Source organism: Salarias fasciatus, chromosome 8 (assembly GCF_902148845.1).
Source record: "Salarias fasciatus chromosome 8, fSalaFa1.1, whole genome shotgun sequence".
NCBI lineage: Eukaryota > Metazoa > Chordata > Actinopteri > Blenniiformes > Blenniidae > Salarias > Salarias fasciatus.
Window position 1 is genome coordinate 3,080,080 of NC_043752.1, and position 13,374 is coordinate 3,093,453.

The 13,374-nt window shown below is 49.5% G+C and overlaps 1 protein-coding gene across 1 annotated transcript in view; it reads left to right on the forward strand.

Moving 5' to 3' along the window:
• Positions 1 to 13,374, forward strand: part of LOC115393592 (corticotropin-releasing factor receptor 1-like) — a 47,601-nt gene that overhangs the window by 16,057 nt on the left and 18,170 nt on the right. The window contains 1 exon segment of the mRNA XM_030098661.1: positions 3,746 to 3,831. Coding sequence (XP_029954521.1) covers positions 3,746 to 3,831 — 86 coding nt within the window.

Genomic DNA, 13,374 nt, shown 5'->3' on the forward strand with positions numbered 1-13,374 from the left:
ATTTCCACTGTTTTTAATGTTGGTAAATGTGATTATAAGTCGGTTTTGCTGCTCGCTTGTAGAAGAGATCCTGCGTTGTAAACGGGACTCACCTGGATGAATACAAAAAAAAAAAAAAAAATCCAATCACTGTGAAAAAAAAAAGAATTCCCAAAACAAATTCTGAGTGATAATAAAGAGGATGTAAACGTTGGGTCGAGGACAGAACTTAGTGGGTCTGAACTTTTGACTTTGACGTGATGGCGAGCCGTCAGATCTGGAAGCTCTGCAGGATGTTGCGTTCGGGGTTTAGGGAATATCACGGCCTAGGTAATCCTGATCGGGGCTGACAGTCCCTTTACACTGTCAACATGCTATTTTTATCCAGCTCATTGCACATGGCGGCCCTGAGGAGAGCCGCGCCGCGCCGCTCTCCCTGCCGCCCTCCGCCGCCGCCCGCCGTTATTTAAACATCCGGTCCTGTCGGACGAGCCGGTCCTCCGGTCCCCCGTCCTCGTGCACAGGTGAAACCACGTGCGCACGCCAGACGGGTTCAAACCGGTTCACAAACTCCGGGTGAAAAAGGAGGCTGAGCGTCAGCGGGGGAGGAAGTGTGTTGACCCGCGGCGGCGACCCGCCCGGAGATCCGGGTCAGACCTGTCCGAGCGGCTCACTGATGTTTTCATGTGGGCCGAAGGTCCGGCGGGCGGCGCGGCGCCCCCGTGCCCCCGCCGCCGATCACCAACCTGCAGCCGCAGCGGCTCCTGAATGATGTAGCATTATCTAATGGTTCTCTGTGTGCTAACAGCGTGCTAACATCACCACACGGTGCTGCACCAACCAGGAAGTGGAGGCGCCTGATCGGACTGGTCCCGCCTCCATTTCTCTCTTTGTTTCTTCAAGTTTTCTCAAACCGAATTTCCTTCCACATGTCTTCTCTCTCGGTCTATTTTTATCTCTGTATTGCGTGATATGAGACATGATCAGGTGTATAATGGGTGGAGGGGGGGGGTGGAGGTCACATTGACGCCGGGGCAGATTGAGTCCTCCAGCGTCTGACATGCGGGTCGTCACCTGAACACGGCGCCATCAGGCCCACATGCTGGGCGCCGCTCTCTCCTTCACTCTGCGTCAGTCCGGTTTGATCTTCGCACCCTGAGCAGCTCATCTGTCGGCTCCGCCCGCCTCCATCAGGGCGGCTCGCTGCTTCAGCTCCATTTCGAGGTGTCTGCGGTGGCCGTCTTACCAGGAGACACTTTTTACAGTTATCTCCAATGCAGGGATTTTAATGCTACTTAAAAAAAAGCGCATCATTTATTTAATATGTATTTATTGCTTCGTGCGCGTTTTCACCACAGTGGTGGGATTCACTTGCGCTGAAGATAACGTTCACAACAGCACTAGTGGCTTTACCTTTGAATGAAAATATAGAACTAACTGCTTTTTCAATGGACTGATCGATCCGACCACATTTGTGTCTTTTTTCTGAAACATCATATTAACAATCCTCATTAATCTGCAGTCGTTTAGTGATCCTGTCATTTTCCATTTGTGATCATGTGATCGAGCCCAGTTTGTCCTGAACTGAAGTGAACCCCTGTGTCAACAGTCCGTGGAGTCAGTTTTTTTGTAACCAAACAGGCCTGCAGTGCATCATGGAGGATGTGGTTTCTACACTTGACCTGCTCACCTGCATCAAATATCAGCTCTGATGAATAAAAAAACAGCAAGGAAATAAATGATCTGCTCAGAAATCTGTGACATTTACCCAAAAAAAGAGATTTTTCTTTGGCTAGGACTTCAAACATCGACACACTCAGCTTATAAACGGAAAGAAAACTGAATAAATGTCAGTTAGTGTCGACGTTCCGGCCGAGGTGACCGTTCCCGCGCTCTCATTACACTGCGAAACAAACAAAGCGGGAACCCGAGACGGACTCCATCTCACCTGTTCGTCTGCAGGCAGAAATCGTCTCTCTGGACTCGCCGCCGTCTCTCCCTTCAAAGTTCCTCGGTGGCCTATTTGGAGTTCCATTTCCATCATCTGAGGAGATAATAAATGTGGAATGACAAATGTGAAATTTGTTCCAGATTATGAAATTTCTGTCCTGCTCTGCACCGCAGTGGGCCTGCATGCAGGAAATGGAATTTCACTCGTCATTTGTCAGAGCCTTCACGCTCTCAGCCCCCCCCCGCCATTCATGCTGCGTTATGCAGAAATGATGTTTTCCTAATAGAAAGTGAAGCTCGTGATGCTGATTGAGCGCATGTGGCCGCTCGTCTGCTCAACTCGAGCAGAAAGGTGAGTTCAAGATTAAAGCTGTTCCGGAGGCACACGGGAGGAGGCCGTTTCGTCTTTCAATGTTTAACTTTATTGATCGCAAATGCTTCATTTGGTTTCAGTCAGAGAGGACGTGGAAATTAATCTTTCTAGCATTGTGGTTGATGCAGAATGTCATTTACTGCGTCTGAAAACATCGTTTCACCTCTGCTCTGGTTGACACTCAGACATGAACCAGCAGAACGAGACGTTTCCTCAGCTGGCCCCCCAGGACTCTTGTCTGCAGACTTTATGAGGAGCTCTTCTCTGTGCTCTGCCTCTTTATAAGTCTGGAAAGCTCATCTGAGTCTCCAGTACATTCAATAACCAACACGTCCAACTCCTGGATGTCACTGCTTATTTATCAGTTTATCAATTTATTGGTTCTTGTACTCGATCCGGTACTTTATCCGTATTCTTATCAGTTGCTTTTTTTTTTTTTTTATAGTAAGATTCTTAAAAAATTAAAACATTTTGGACAAATCAGATGATTACACTGAACAAACACTATTTGTGAGACTGAACTGTCAGCGGATCATTTGCAAAGACAGAAAAATTGCTGAAAATTGATTGATAGTGCATGAAAGGTTCTCTTCTGAGCTCATCAATCCTCCGGTATTTAAACATTTCGCCTGCAGGAGTCTGTGCATCCTGAGCAAAGTGAACACAGAACCGACGCTGTCTCCAGTGAATGGTTCTGGGACGTGATCTGTGGTTCAGGAGCGCTGACGGTGTAGCAGTGTAGCAGTGCTTTAATCCTGGGATGAATTCTGAGTAGAGTTTCTATGTTTTTCTTGAACGTGCATAGATTTTTTTTTTTTCTTTTTACTGGAGGACTCCGGTTTCCTCCCAGAGTCGGAATGAAAGTGCATTAGTGCCTGTTTGTGGGCTGTCGCTTTCCCAAGGCCTGTGTGGGTATGTGTGTGTGTGTATGTGTGTGTGTGTGTGTGCGCTGATGGATTCGGTTTGTGCCCACATGTTCAGGATGTAACCTGCTTTGGCCCAGAGTCACCTGGGATCGGCTCCGGCGAGTCAGACGAAGTGGTCAGAAAGACAAATGGATGCTTTATAGCGCTCGGAGGAGGAGCGCCGCCGAGGCGGCGGGTGAACGGAGGGAGGGTCTCAATGTAAAGAAAAGCTTCTTAGGCAAAAGGGGGGGGGGGGGGGGGGGGGGGGGGCGACCTGACAGCAAACGTGTGAAAAATCACAGCTACCTCTATGATATCGCTCCCTATTAGTCTCAAAAGCAGAGAAAGGTCACGGTGCCACAACGAATCGAGCAGCCGCTCGCGGTCCCGCATGTTTCCACCGACTCAAGGCCAAAAGAGCAAAGACGCCCGAGGAGCAGCGGTACGGCCGAAAAAAGGAAGGAAACGTTTGAAAAATCACCTCATTTGTTCCTAACAGCGGCCTTCTGTTGTTCTTCTGTGCTCTGGCTCTCTGCAGATAGCGTTTATAGAAAGTGTCTGTCCAACGGGACGTGGGCGCTGAAGGGGAACTACTCCATGTGTAAGGCCATACTTCACCAGGAGGTAAGAACCCACCCTCAGATCACTCCTCCGCCTTTTCAGAGCAGCTTTTCAAAGCACCGGGCGCTCCCCGATCAGAAGAAAATATAAAGAGAAAAACAGTTAGCGCCTTCGACAGTTTGTTCATGAAACAAGATATAAATGACTCAAATGATCCGTATCTGTTATAGTGTGATATTGTCACTGTGTAATTGTTTGGGCTGCGCCCCGGAACCTTTTGCATGTGATACTTGTTTCCGGACGGAACGTTGAACACACGAAGATGGCGGCGCACCAGTTTGATCTCCGGCGGTTTCATTCATTCTTTTAAAGTTCACTAAAACTGAGTTAAACTACAACCGAGTGTGCGTGCTTCATTCCTGAGGTTACAACACCTTTTTGGCGATGAGGATTAAAGACTGGAAGTTTTTCTTTTTTCCTTTTTCTGCGTAGTTAGGTCACAGAAGAAGTTCCCGCGTGATTAGCATCATGGCTACAGTCGGCTCGCTCATGGAATTCGCCGACAGAGAAGACGACTGGTTTGAATATGTCGAAAGGCTGGAGCACTTTTTCCTGGCGAACGACATTGATGACGAGGGGAAGAAGAGGTCCATTCTCCTCAGTGTGTGCGGAGCAAAGACGTACAAGCTAATACGCAACTTGGCGACGCCTCGGAAGCCCGGAGATCTGAGTTTCAAAGAACTGGTAACGTTGGTTCAGAATCATCACTGCCCGAAGCCCTCCGTGATTGTTCAGCGTTTTAAATTCCACACTCATTCAAGGAAGATGGGAGTTTCAGTGGCTGCTTTCGTGGCTGAGCTCAGACAATTATCCGAGCACTGGGAGTTTGGGAATGTGCTGGATGATATGCTGCGTGACAGGCTAGTCTGCGGCATTAATGACGACGCCATGCAGCGCCGCTTATTGGGAGAGACCTCACTGAGTTTCAAAAAGGCGCTGGATATCGCTCAGGCCATGGAAACAGCAGCTAACAACACGAAGGACATCCAAAACAGTACCGCCAGTGTGCAGCCAAGCACGGTGCATCACGTGTCCAAGGAGAAGAAAGGCAAGCCACAAAAGTCAGTCGAGTGTTACCGGTGTGGAGGAGCACGTTTTGCAAATGACTGTGGTTTCAAAGACAGTGTGTGCCATAACTGTAAAAAGAAAGGACACATAGCCAAGAAGTGCAGAGGTGGGGCTAAAGATAAACAGAAAAAGGAGTGGAAATCCAAGCCCAAATGGAACGCGCATCACCTGCAGAGCAATGAGCAGGAGGAGGAGGAAGAGGAGTGTGCGATCAACATGTTCAACCTCAATGAACCACGAGCAGAGTCCATCTATGCAACCGTACAAGTGAATGATGCTGAGCTGAAGATGGAGGTGGACACTGGAGCTTCAGCTTCAGTGATAAGTCAAGACGCCTACCACAGATTGTGGCGCTCAGGAGGGGCGCCTGCACTCAAAGAGACGAACATCAAGCTGAGACAATACACTGGTGAGTGCATTCCACTTCTGGGTGCTATAGAAGTAAATGTAGCATACCAAGGCCAGAAAGCAGCAGCGAGGTTACTGGTGGTGGAAGGTGAGGGACCAAGCTTACTGGGACGTGACATCCTACAGAAGATCTGCCTGAACTGGAGAGAAATTAAGGATGTTACAGTGATGGAGGACATACTTAAGAAGTACTCTGACGTGTTCAAAGATGAGCTGGGCACCCTCCGGGGTACAACAGTCAAATTGTGTGTGGATCCAAATGCACAGCCACGCTTTTTCAAACCACGCACAGTACCATACGCCATGAAGTCCAAAGTGGAAGCAGAGTTGGAGAGGCTGCAGCAGCTGGGTGTTATTGAGCCTATCGAGTTCTCGGACTGGGCAGCTCCGATTGTTCCAGTGCTGAAAGGAGATGGTGGAGTACGTGTTTGTGGTGATTACAAACTGACAATAAATCAAGCCTCGCAGCTGGACACCTACCCTTTGCCACGAGTGGAGGACCTGTTTGCTACACTGGCAGGTGGGCAAACATTCACAAAGCTGGACATGAGCCACGCCTAACAGCAGTTACTGCTGGATGAGGAGTCAAAGAAATATGTGACGATTAATACACACAAAGGACTGTTCAAGTACGACCGCCTAGTGTTTGGTGTAGCTTCGAGTCCAGCCATTTTTCAGCGCACAGTGGACAATCTGTTGCAAAACATTCCACACATGTGGCCGTCTACTTGGATGACATCTTGGTGACAGGCAGAACCGAGGAGGAACACCTGAAGAATCTGGACCAGGTGTTACACAGAATGGCAGAAGCTGGGCTGCGCCTGAAACGCAGCAAATGTGTGTTCCAAGCTCCAAGTGTCTCCTACCTGGGTCATCAGATCACGGCTCAGGGTTTGTCTCCGCTGGAGGAGAAAGTGACAGCGATCAAGGAAGCTCCAAGTCCAAAGAATGTTGCAGAGCTCAGGTCATTTTTGGGCTTAGTGAATTATTATGGAAAGTTTTTGCCTGACCTCTCCACTGTGCTTGCCCCCCTCTACTAGTTGTTGCACAAAGACAGTCCATGGCAGTGGCAGCAAATGCAAGAGAAAGCGTTTCAGCAGGTAAAAGAACTACTACACTCAGCACCCCTTCTCGTACATTTTGTTCCAGACAAGGACGTAGTTTTGTCCTGTGATGCCTCCCCGTACGGTGTAGGTGCAGTCCTTTCCCACCGTATGGAGGATGGCACAGAAAAACCTGTTGGTTACGTGTCACGCACACTTACAGTGGCTGAGAAGGGTTATTCACAGCTTGAGAAGGAGGGATTAGCTGTAGTTTTTGCAGTGAAACGATTTCATCAGTATCTGTATGGCCGTCAGTTTACCATATTTACAGATCACAAACCACTCATGGGTCTGTTTAGTGAGACGAAGGGGATCTCACCCATGGCCTCAGCACGCATACAGCGCTGCGCCTTGACGTTGTCAGCATACCAGTATCACATTGTGTACAAAACAGGGCGTGACAATGCTAATGCGGATGCTTTCAGCCGACTCCCCCTCCCTGACACTCCTAGTCTGGATAGCCTACCTCCTGAGACGGTGTTTTTGTTGGAGAGACTAGCTACTTCCCCAGCGACAGTCAAGCACATTAAGATGTGGACAGACAGAGATCCAGTGTTGTCACAGGTTAAGCGCTGGTTAATGCAGGGCTGGCCAGCAGCTGTGGTGGAGCAGGAAGAGCTTAAACCTTATGCGAGGCGTCAGCAAGAGCTCAGTGTGCAGGATGGTTGTATCCTCTGGGGATCCAGAGTTGTTGTCCTGCCTCCAGGTAGAGCACAGATCATGGAAGTGCTGCATGAAGCTCATCCAGGGGTTTCCCGTATGAAAAGCCTTGCCAGGTCTTTTGTGTGGTGGCCAGGGCTGGACGCCGCCTTAGAAGAGAAGGTTGGCATGTTCACAATGTCAGGGGAACCAAAAGATGCCAGCAGTGGCACCGCTCCACCCATGGGAGTGGCCTGGACGTCCATGGTCCAGACTCCATTTTGATTTTGCTGGCCAATTTATGGGACATATCATTCTAGTGCTAGTGGACTCACATTCTAAGTGGCTAGAAGCACACATCATGTCAAACATCACAGTTTCAGTTACCACTGATACACTCAGAAGCATTTTTGCCACACATGGTCTGCCAGACACGATTGTCACTGACAATGGGCCCACTTTCACCAGTGAGGTGTTTAAAGAGTTCATGGAGAAAAATGGGATCTGTCACGTTCGCACTGCACCTTATCACCCAGTCACCCAGCCTCCAGTGGCTTAGCAGAGCGTGCAGTTGAAACTCTGGAAGCTGGTCTTCGAAAGATGTCAGGACACTCGCTGGAAGTGAAGCTGTCACGCTTCCTTTTTCAGTGCCGACTCACTCCTTCACTCAACCACTGGCTTGGCTCCTGCTGAGATGCTCATGGGGAGAAAACCCAAATCTCACCTTGACCTCCTTCGTCCAGATGTGGGAGCCAGAGTGACCCGCTCACATGAGCAGCAGAAAGCAAGACGAGACCTGCATGCTAAGGAGCGTGTGTTTCAGCCAGAGGACAGAGTTTCTGTGAAAAACTTTGGCAGTGGCTCATCATGGCTGCCAGGTGTTATTCATCATTATTCTGGTCCTGTGTCGGTTGTGGTGGACTTGTGTGATGGGAGACAGGTTCGCAGGCATGTGGACCACGTGCGATCTCGCAACTGATGGAGGGATGGAGGGGCCTCAGAGGGCTCCACGCGAAGACAGTGTGGACAGTTCGATGGACTGTGTAGTGGTGCCAGTTGCCCCTGAAAACAATGACAATCTGTCTGAGCAAACTGGTCCACTTTCCCCTGCCGCACATCCTTCTCACAGAGCTCAGCCCGCTCCTGAAACTACAGCAGGTCCGAGAAGGTCCATGAGGCAGCACAAGCCTCCTCAAAGACTGAACTTGTAAATTTTGTAAATGGCAGTGATATGTAAGGTTAAAAAGAAGAAACAAGAACGAAAGGAAACTTGATCTGTGTTTGTAAAAAAACAAAAAAAAAAGAAGAAGAGAGTAAGAAAAAGTTTGGAAATAATAACATGTTTGCTGGAAGAAGAAAAAAGTTGTTATTCTTGTGTATTCTTGCAAATGTTTGAAGAGTGAAGAGTCCGGCGGTTTCATCCATTCTTAAAAGTTCACTAAAACTGAGTTAAACTACAACCGAGTGTGCGTGCTTCATTCCTGAGGTTACAACAGTATCCATCGGCTCCGGTCAAATGGATGAAACCAATGTGAGGGAAAAAAGGGGAACGTATACTTTTGAATGAGTAATGTGTCATTTAGTGGAGTATCTTTCAGTTTTTCATTGATTTATCCAAAATTAATCAAAAAAATCTCATTTAAAAATTATGAAGTTGTGGGTTTTTTCCCAGAGTGTCTGATAAGATAAAATGAGAATCAGTCACCTTCCTTCGGACACATTTCCACTGATCCACGTACAGGAAACTGGACCGAAGCATCAAGAGAGGATTTCATATCAAAGTTAATATTCAATAGTTGAATCCACTGCCGTTTCCTCTGGTAACTTATCTCTGGTTGATCTTTTTCCTTCATTTTCCGTCCGCCTTCTTTCGTGTGAGTCGCTGTAAGACATGACGCTGTTTGTGAACATTAGTGTCGAATAATGACATTTTTTTAAACGTGGACCTGCAGGAATTAGATATTAATCCAAAAAAATACCTGAAAATTACACTTCCACTCAACCACAGGGAGGGAAATGGGTCAAACCACTGTGCCACAGAGGATGGGGCGGGGGTGGGGGGTTATGAAGCACATAAAATGATCAGTTTTTGATATTTCGAAGGTGAAGTGGAAACCTTGTCCTCAGATTCTATATTAAATCCACTGTTCAGTCCTGTAGGCCGGAGACGGTCTGCACCATTTTTCCCCATCCTGTGTTGGACCTGCCGGGTCACACACTCACACACACTTCCACTGATCCACAGGCAGGAAATGTAAAATCCATGCGCCCTGTTGTCCCTGTTTGGTGAAGTAGCTGCTTCCTTAAGGCAGTGCTGCACCGTCTGTGTGCTTGTGTCCTACTTAATGAGTTTCTTTAGGGGTGGGGGGGCTGAAAGCGTGGAGTTAATTAAACCCACCACAGAGGTTTGCTGCAGGAACAGATCCTGAAGCTTTACTTCCAGTAAATAAGGATTTGAAGGCTGCGTTTCCTGCAGCCTGCGGCCGTTAAGAGAGGAAGAATCAGAGGATTGGTTTGCAGCATATCGGCCGGGAGCGTCACCGGCTGCACCCCACTCTGGGGGCGTCGCCCGAGGCGATTCGCTCTGGTGATCCACTCCATCCCTGGATGTCACCCGAGGTGATCCGCTCTGGTGATCCACTCCATTCCAGAGCGTCACCCTAGGTGATCCACTCCCGAGCGTCACCCGAGATGATCCGCTCCCTCCCAGGGCGTCGCCCGACGTGATCTGCTCTGGTGATCCACTCCCTCCCAGGGTGTCACCCGAGGCAACCCACTGACAGGGCGTTGCCCGAGGCGATCCACTCCGGGGGCGTCGCCCGAGGCGATCCGCTCTGGTGATCCACTCCCTCCCAAAGCGTTGCCCGAGGCGATCCACTCTGGTGATCCACTCCATCCCTGGATGTCACCCGAGGTGATCCACTCTGGTGATCCACTCCCTCCCAAAGCGTCGCCCGAGGCGATCCACTCTGGTGATCCACTCCATCCCAGAGCGTCACCCGAGGTGATCCACTCTGGTGATCCACTCCCTCCCAAAGCGTCGCCCGAGGCGATCCACTCTGGTGATCCACTCCATCCCAGAGCGTCACCTGAGGTGATCCGCTCTTGTGATCCACTTCCTCCCAGAGCGTCACCCTAGGTGATCCGCTCTCGAGTGTTACCCGAGAAGATCCGCTCCCTCCCAGGGCGTCACCCGACGTGATCTGCTCTGGTGATCCACTCCCTCCCAGGGTGTCACCCGAGGCAACCCACTGACAGGGCATTGCCTGAGGCGATCCACTCCGGGGGCGTCGCCCGAGGTGATCCGCTCTGGTGATCCACTCCCTCCCGAGCATCACCCGATGATCCGCTCCCTCCCGGGGCGTCGCCCGAGGTGGATGTGAAGCTGATAAGCGTCTGGATGCCGTGAGCTGCCTGGTGCTCCTCCTTCTGCTGCTGCTCCACATTTCCATTTGCATCCATCCACATGTCGAGTCGCTCGTCCTCCGGTCGCCGCCCCACCCGCCCCCACCTGCACCGCCCACTGATTGTGATGAGCGTCTGTGTTACAGAAGATGGAGCCGCTGCAGACAGAACACGCTGACCCAAATCAGGCGCCGAATGTGAAACGACGGGGCAAAACGTGGACTCGGCGTGTTTGTTTACTTTGGCCCGGCCATCTGCCGCAGCTGAATATCCCCAACAACCCAAACCTCACCGGGTTTGCTTCCATCCGCGATGAGACGGTAACATCTAAGTCTTCATTCAACACGGGCACGATGCTGTTTCCTCCTATTCTGAGTCCAAATGAAATCAAGACCAAACAGGAGGTCAGAGTTCATGTTTGTGAGCCCAGCTGGTTCAATATTCCTGAAGTTCCAGATGGAGGGAAACGGTTCCAGTACTCTCGGCTTTTATTGTTAAAGCGATACTTCAACATTATGGCAAATTGGCCCATTTAGCGCAATTCGTTATTCATTTCGAACAGCATACTTACTTTTTTGTTAGGGCGAGCTGTTGTTTATTAAGAGATGAGTCGGGGAAGGTTTTCAGGACGGACACAATGGAAGTGGATGGTATTTTTGTTCCCCTCGTCAAACTCATCAAATACAAAATCCAACAACCCCAAAACACTTTGGTGGACACGTTATAATCCGCACATTCACTACGCTGTGGAACAACAACAAATAATATTGTAGCGTTACGACACTGAAGCAAATACTGGGAACTACTTTTTCTTTTGAAATCACTACGCCCAGACGCCATGTTTAGTAAATAGTTCCGCCTTAGCAATCTTCACATAAACAACTCAGTCTCGTAATTTTGCATTAATATTCCACAGCGTAGTGAATGTGCGGATTATAACGTGTCCGCCAAAGTGTTTTGGGCTTGTTGGATTGTGTATTTGATGGGTTTGACGAGGGGGAACAAAAATACCATCCACTTCCATTGTGTCCGTCCCGAAAACCTTCCCCGACTCACCTCTGAATAAACAACAGCTCGCCCTCACAAAAAAGTAAGTATGCTGTTCGAAATGACTAAGGAATTGCGCTAAATGGGCCAATTTGCCAAAATGTTGAAGTATCGCTTTAAGGTAAACCCTAAAGTGATTATTTCCTGAGGAGAAGCAGCGAGTGAAGGAGCGGCCTCCTGAAAACCATTTACTGTGACAGACAGGCAGAAAAATGGAGCGAACCACGGCTGAGGAGGGGAGGATGCGACCGTCACGAGGAGATTCTCCGGTTTCAGCAGGATGGAAGAGTCAAAACAGAAAAATGAGCCGAACAACCAGCTGAACCTGAACCTCTTCACTGAGCTGTTCAGCGTGAAGCGGTGAATGTGGTCCGCTGGTCTCTCTGGGTCTCTCCAGCTGTGGGAGGCGACGGCGTCTCACTGAGTCCTGGTTTCATTGAAAACATTCCGCCGGAGCCGTGGAGCCTGTATTGATCCGGCGGTGAGTCAGTCGCCACTTTCTCCCCCCGCCGCTGTGAGTGCCTCGGCCCCACGGAAACCTCGGCGAGGGGGGATCGATGTGGATTCACAGCTGGAGGCGTTTCTACGTGGGAGGCAAACGCACGTCTCCGTTCTTTCCAGCGCTTTGTGACGTTCCGACGCGTCGGTACACGTGAATAATGGTGTGCTGATAGATGAGCGTTCGGCTGAATCCAGGCATTGTTTAATAGCAGGCGAATGGACACACACACACACACTGATGTGGTGACAACTATTATTTTGTTTCCACTGTCAGGATATTTGCTGCATTTGGAGCAGACGCTGTTCCTCTTCTCTCAGAAGCAGTGAAAACGTGAAGCGTCGCCTCCTCACAGAGGAAGCGGGTTTTTCTTTTCCCGACGACCAGCTGCTCATTTCCTCCGTATGGATCAGTGAAGATGAGAAAACAGAGTCTGGACTGAGGTCCTGCTTTCTCAGACTCTCGCAGCCCCGCCGGTCCATCGATCCGGCCCGAAGACGGATGGAGTGTCTGACCTTTTGACGATGCGCGTTTGCTGTTGAGATAAATCACGGCGTGGCGGCAGCAGAGTGACTGACTTGAGGAGGAAGAGGAGGAGGAGGAGGAGGAGTTCCTTCAGCCTGGATTGAGACCCAGGAGCTCCCGCTGGGAAGACGAGCTGAGGGGATCAAACGCTCCTCGCAGAGTTTGTTTGAGGGGGGAGAACACATGCCCCCCCCCCCTCGCCGTTTGGGGTCCGGCTGCGACGCTCGGCAGGCGGACAGACGGTGAGTCAGGCCGGGTTGGAGAGGCCGGCGGTGGGCGGCCGGTCGGCCTGACTTCATCCTCCTCCTCCTCTCTTCTCAGGCTCAGATCCACCATGCAGCCCCCCCCCCCCCCCCCCCCACCCCCCACCCCCCCAGCACTGATTCACATTTCACAGCTTTATATTAATACTCACAGTGAAACTCCAGCGGCGTTTTTAATCAAGCGCAGCTTCTCGATTAAATGAACAAAACTTCGTCTTGGTTATAAAAACAGAACTTTTTGCAATATTTTTCTATTTAAAAAGAAAGGAAAAAAAAAACCCTTATTTACTAAATGTTCTCACATGATTGGAATTGCTTTTAAGCAAAGTTTCCAAAAGCACCGACGCTCTTCACTGAAGTAGAAGATCAGAAGAAACATTGGAAGCAAAAGACTTTGATAAAACTATGAGTTCAACTTCTGTCCTGAAGTTAAAAAGAAGTAAACAGTTTGGAAATATTCTCCAGTATGAACGTAAAATTCAATCAAAGTTCTGATGAGAATTTTTTTTTTAAATAAATGCAAAAAGTGAAGTGGCTGTATAGTATAAAACACTATGATTCACACACACAAACACACACACACACACAC